General features: G+C 43.3%; 1 protein-coding gene across 1 annotated transcript; it reads right to left on the reverse strand.

The window, feature by feature from the left end:
- Nucleotides 1-3,129: 3,129 nt before the first annotated feature.
- On the reverse strand, nt 3,130-5,413 carry FANCF (FA complementation group F). Its single transcript, XM_042882636.1, is given in 2 exon segments — nt 3,130-5,320; nt 5,322-5,413. Coding segments are annotated over 2 exon segments (1,134 nt in total). The 3' UTR covers nt 3,130-4,278.

A 5,413-nucleotide genomic window follows, 5' to 3' on the forward strand; every position in this document is an offset into this window, starting at 1 on the left:
CTCAGTAACTCTTAAGGCAATGGCACACAAGGAGTTGAAATTGTGCAAGTACATGAATGACAACAGTACTATAATACATATATTTACTAGCTTAAAATGTTTCCGGTGCACTCAACAGCAATAGAAGAAAACACACCTCAGATATGTTTACTTCTGCTCTAGCTTGTTGCTACAGAAAGGTTTTCAGTAAGATGTATTAAGATGTATAGGTAAGGGAGAACAAAGACGTAATTTTCTTCAAGTTGTCAACCAAATCATAATTTTAAACTCAGCACAGGCACAGACTAATAGAAAATGATGTATTTTGTCAAAATACCATTTAATTTCTCTTGAGAAGGATACAATATCAAGAGCAAACATTTTTATTAACTAACTGATAAAAACCTGTTATTCCTGCCCATACCTCTGATGATTCGAGTCTATTTTATCCCAAGGAAGATAGGATATTGTTTTTTTGCACTCATCTCTGTGAGAGCAAACCTCATTTAAATACTGCTTCTTACTGCACATACTCTTCCCCCCTCCCCCCCATTCACTACTGTAATACTCCTTCCTGTTAAACCACTGACCCACAGCGGTCATCAGGGAAGGCAGAAGCTGAGTGCTTTACCAGAGCAGCCAACACTGAATCAAGTGATTTCTATTTTATTTGAATCATGATATTCACAAACTACTATCCCCAGAGGTAGTAAAGCCACTTCATTTTGGTGAAGGGCAAATTTACCATTTCTCCAGGATCTTCACAAGGGAAAAGTTCTCTTCCTTCTCTCAGCATCTTCACTTGCATTTTACATTTTTCCCCATTGCTCTGCCTAAAATATATAAGAACCTCAACATCATGATTCCCATGCTCACAGTGCCTCTTCACTCTGTTCTGCATACACACTTGCACTATGTGATGGGTCATTCAAACTCTTAATGAAAAATAAAGTATAGCTTTAAATTTTCCATTTGACAGAAATAAAAAGTTTGCAATCTGATTTTGATTTATCTTGTTATTGCAAGTTTCTTCTGCCACTTTAATATAGACAATAGTTCAGGCCTGTTTCTCTTTATCAGTAAAAAGAGGAAAGGAGGTGGGCAAGGAAGAGACTGCTGTCATTTGTAATATCTTACTTCCCATAACAGCTCGGATTGTTTAGGTCAAAATTTTGCAGATTTTTGGCTGCAAGCCTCAGCCTACAAGTATGAGATGCAAACACAGAGGAGGAGATCACAAACATCACTCTTTCTCCTTTCCTGTTTAAGCTGTTATTAAAAAAGGAGCTCCCCCAGAAATTTAATTGTGTGTCTTTTGTTGCATAGTTAGCTGGCAAACTCAACAAGCATGCTGAAATAATAGGGGATGTGAACTGATGCATTGATTTCAATAAGTGCCATATGGACTTTGAAACTCAGTAATTGTGGATCTGGCACCTCTTTATAGCGTATCTGGGACAGATTGGAACATTGCTGTGAAATTGCTATATCCAGGTGCTTCAGCCTCACTGAAGGTCGACTACCTTCTACTATTCAAGTTTCCTGTAAGGACAGAACTTAAAATCAACTACGGACTAGAATAGTCAATAAAGGCACAAACCAAAGCGATGCTGCCCGCTGTTCAGTTAAATCTCTTGCCTCCCCCTCCAGAATTATTTTGTAAATGATTTTCTCACCAAAGTATCTGTTACCACTATTTTAGCTATAAGAGCTGCTGCAATGCTAAATTATTCTGAAGGAAGACACCTGCCTTTACAAACTGCATTTTATAAGAGAAAAGTTTTACAAAGAGCAAGAGTTGAAACAGAGCAAGAACTCCCTATCAGCAATTGAATTAGCCTTGAATTAGCTAAAAGTCACTAAAAGTCTCATCTTCTGGCCGACATCTTGAGGATGCTAAGAAATAGATCTTGACCAGCAAAACCAAGATGCTCCTCAGTCATAGAGACCCAGGTACCCAGGAACAAGTAGTTAAAGAGCAATTTTTTTGCAGTAATTCTGAAAGAAATTCTTTACAGAGAGAGTGGTGAGGTGCTGGAACAGCTGCCCACAGAGGTTGTGGATTCCCCATCCCTGGAGGTGTTCAAGGCCAGGTTGGATGGTGCCCTAGGCTGGTATTAAATGGGGAGGTTGGTGGCCCTGCATGTGGCAGGGGGGTTGGAGATTCATGATCCTTGAGGTCCCTTCCAACCCTGGCCATTCTGTGATTCAGTAAGAAAGGGAAGTTCCTTACCCAACTTTTCCTATTAATCTCTACGAAGAAGGAAAACTGGTAAAATTTGTTTTGTTACTATAACACTTGTAACATTTCCACATTTTCTTTTCATACTTGACATATATCAGGACAGAAGGGAATGACTGACTAGTATCTTTGGGTATATCATTCACTAGGAACATCTGATAGCAAGAAGTATTTTAACAGACAGAAAGCTCTATGCCTGTTAAAAGCATTAGGAGTAACGCTCAAGTGCAGAGTTTCCATACGAAATGCCAAAACTGCATAACACAGGGACCTATGGCTAGACAACAAGTTCAAACTTCATACTTTATACTCTGAGCAGTTTTAAATGCTTGTAGTTCATATTCCTTTCATTACCACAGAAATACTGACTCAGCCCTGAGGTCCCCTAACACTGTACTCTCTTTTGAGACTGACCACCAATCACAAGTGCCAGAACAACCCCATTTAAGACAGCAAAACCATGACTGCCACAGCTGCAACTGTTAGAACAAGTTTATTTGCAAATCTCCGCAACTTCATTGCCTCTGACATGCTGTCTGAATCCAAAGGAAACAGTTATACTTTCAATAGAAGAGCAATGCATCCTTCTAACTAAGGGCATTACCCTTGAGTAACAATTTTGCTTCATAGAGAGAGGTATAAGAACTTATAGCCCATATCTTTATGTCCATACAAATCAGAATAGGCACTATTTCATCTTCCAAGTCAACAACAGTTGATCTCCTTGTATTCTTTGTTTCTATTTCAAAGTCACCAGATCACTCCTCCTTGAATTTTGCCACCCTTGTACACTTTCACTTTGTAGCACAGAATGTTACTCAAATTAGTGCCAATCAGTTAATATATATAATTATACATGTATACATATATGTATAATTATATACATGTATATATAATACATGTATATATAATAAATACATGTAGTTAAGCTTACAATCAGAATAAAACCACCTTCTAATCCTTCCCTAAAAGGCATTTCAGTAACACAAGAACACTTTTCTCAACTTATCTCAATCCTATCTAAATACACACTACACTCCTTGACAGATCCTCCACACATGAGGTTAAAGATGAACCTTCTACGCTATTTGCATTTCCCACCTTCACTGAGTATTGCATCTTATTACTCTGCTTACGCTGGTAATTCTAGCTTACAGAGCTAAGTAGACAAGATCTCATTAATTCTGAGGTACAGCACTTGTTTTAAGTCATGGTGGCCCAGTACTTTTTTACCCATTTGAGTTTTGTCAACAGAAACAGATTCAACAAAAGATAACTCCATTGGACTCCATTTAAAAAGTTTGCTATACCACTCACTTTCGTTTCACAAAATGAATATATTTAATGTAACAGATCATGGGAAAGGGAAGAAAAACACAGCAGAATATGCCACATCTTACTGCTGTTTTAATAAACATTCAATATATTTAATATTTACATACCAGTATATAACAAGGTAACTAATAAAGCCTTCAAGTTTTAGAACTTTTCAGTAAGCTTTCAAGTTTTTTTTCTTTTCCCCTCCTTCACTTTAGGCCTAGAGGCTAATTCACAGACAACTCACAGATCTTTTCTGAAGATCAGAAAATGCCAACAGAACAGACAGCCTAATGAAGGTAATCACTACTAAATCAACCCTGCATTTGGGATTTTCAGGTTTGAATCCCCATCATTCCCTTTGAACAATAAAAAACAAAAAACAAAAACAAAACAGAACTACCATGACCATAACATATCTCATCTGTTATTTGTAGCCAATAAAAAATGAAAGCTTATTTTTAAAAAACATATTCAAAAAAACCAGGTTCTTTGTTTTATTAGCTGAGCAGTAAGCACTGTAAAGGAAGATATTTATTGCCTGTCACCAAGAGAATCAGCAGTACAGATGCAAAGAAGTAACAGGCCTTCCTGAAAGTTCATGTGCAGTCAGAAACAGTGTGATCAGCAGTCCTATCAGAGCTTGGGTTTTCAACTCAAAGCAGGACATAGTTCTCTCCCTTCAAATAAGCATCAGTCAGATTTGCTAGATTTCATAAAGTTTTGTGTTGCTCTGGTGTTCACACGTTTGGGCTCTGCTTCTTCCTCAAGTCTTTCTCCACTTCCAGCAGCAGGTCAGTCCACACACTTAGGCCACGGACTTGAAAGTCTCCGTCTCGGGCCTTCAGGAGCTTCAGAGCTGCTTGGGTTTGCTCCCTGAGTTGCACAGATCCCTGACGGAGGCAGACAAAACGCTCCCTCAGCTCCTCCCAGCACAATTTAGCCTCCTCAGGACCACTTCTAACCCACCGTCCCTGCAGCGAGTCATACAGCAACTGACTTCCCCACTCAGCTAAAAGATCCAAATAACGCCTGCTTAACCGGGCATAGCGATCGGCTAGCGAGGCGAGCAGAGCGCCCGAGAGGAGCAGACAGCAGGCAGAAAACCGGTGCGGATCCTCCAGTAGCCAGGAAAGCAGGGGATCCGCAACGCTTCCAGCTTCTGCTCCACTCGCCGTGCTGTCCCCGTCCCCCTGCAGCAGCAACAGCGCCTCCGCCACCACAGCGAAAGCGCGAGGCCGGGGGAGCTGCTCCAAGACAGGTCCAAGCCAGCCCAGGGCCGCCCCAGCTTCCCGCCCGTCCTCCCTCAGCCGGCACAGCAGCAGCCCCGCTTCCACACACACCCGCGGGCCCGGCTCGCTCGAGGACAGCGCGCAGCTCTCCAGAAGGCGGGAAGCGGCCTTCCTGCGGGCCAGCAGAACCAGGCGGCCCGGTTCGGGGCCAGCTTCCCCCTGCAGGAGGCGCTGCAGGAGGCGGCGGCAGGCGGTGGGCGGCAGAGCGCGGTTCTCTAGCAGCGCCAAGCCCAGTAGCTCCGAGCAGGCGCCCAGATGGCAGAAGGAGAGCGGGCTGCCCGTCTGGCCCCGCCGCAACCGCCGCCCCACAGCGTCCCGGAGACGGGGTCGGCCACGGAAGCGGTCGTGGAGGTGCTGGAAGTAGCGTGCCCAATCCAGAGCCCTGTCCAGGGTCGGGGGGTCCCAGTCCCGCACCTGGACGGAACGGGACACAGCAAACAACGCAGGCAACTCCGCCACCTGCCCCAGCACAGCCTCCATGGCGCCGCGGATTTGAGCGCAACTCCCGCCTCGCGCCCGGAACGAGAACCAATCCGAGCCAGCAGGGGCGGAGATTTGTAATTCTATTGGCTGAGCTGGACAT

This window comes from Lagopus leucura, unplaced genomic scaffold (genome assembly GCF_019238085.1).
Source record: "Lagopus leucura isolate 7727_CA_CO unplaced genomic scaffold, USGS_WTPT01 Super-Scaffold_100035, whole genome shotgun sequence".
NCBI lineage: Eukaryota > Metazoa > Chordata > Aves > Galliformes > Phasianidae > Lagopus > Lagopus leucura.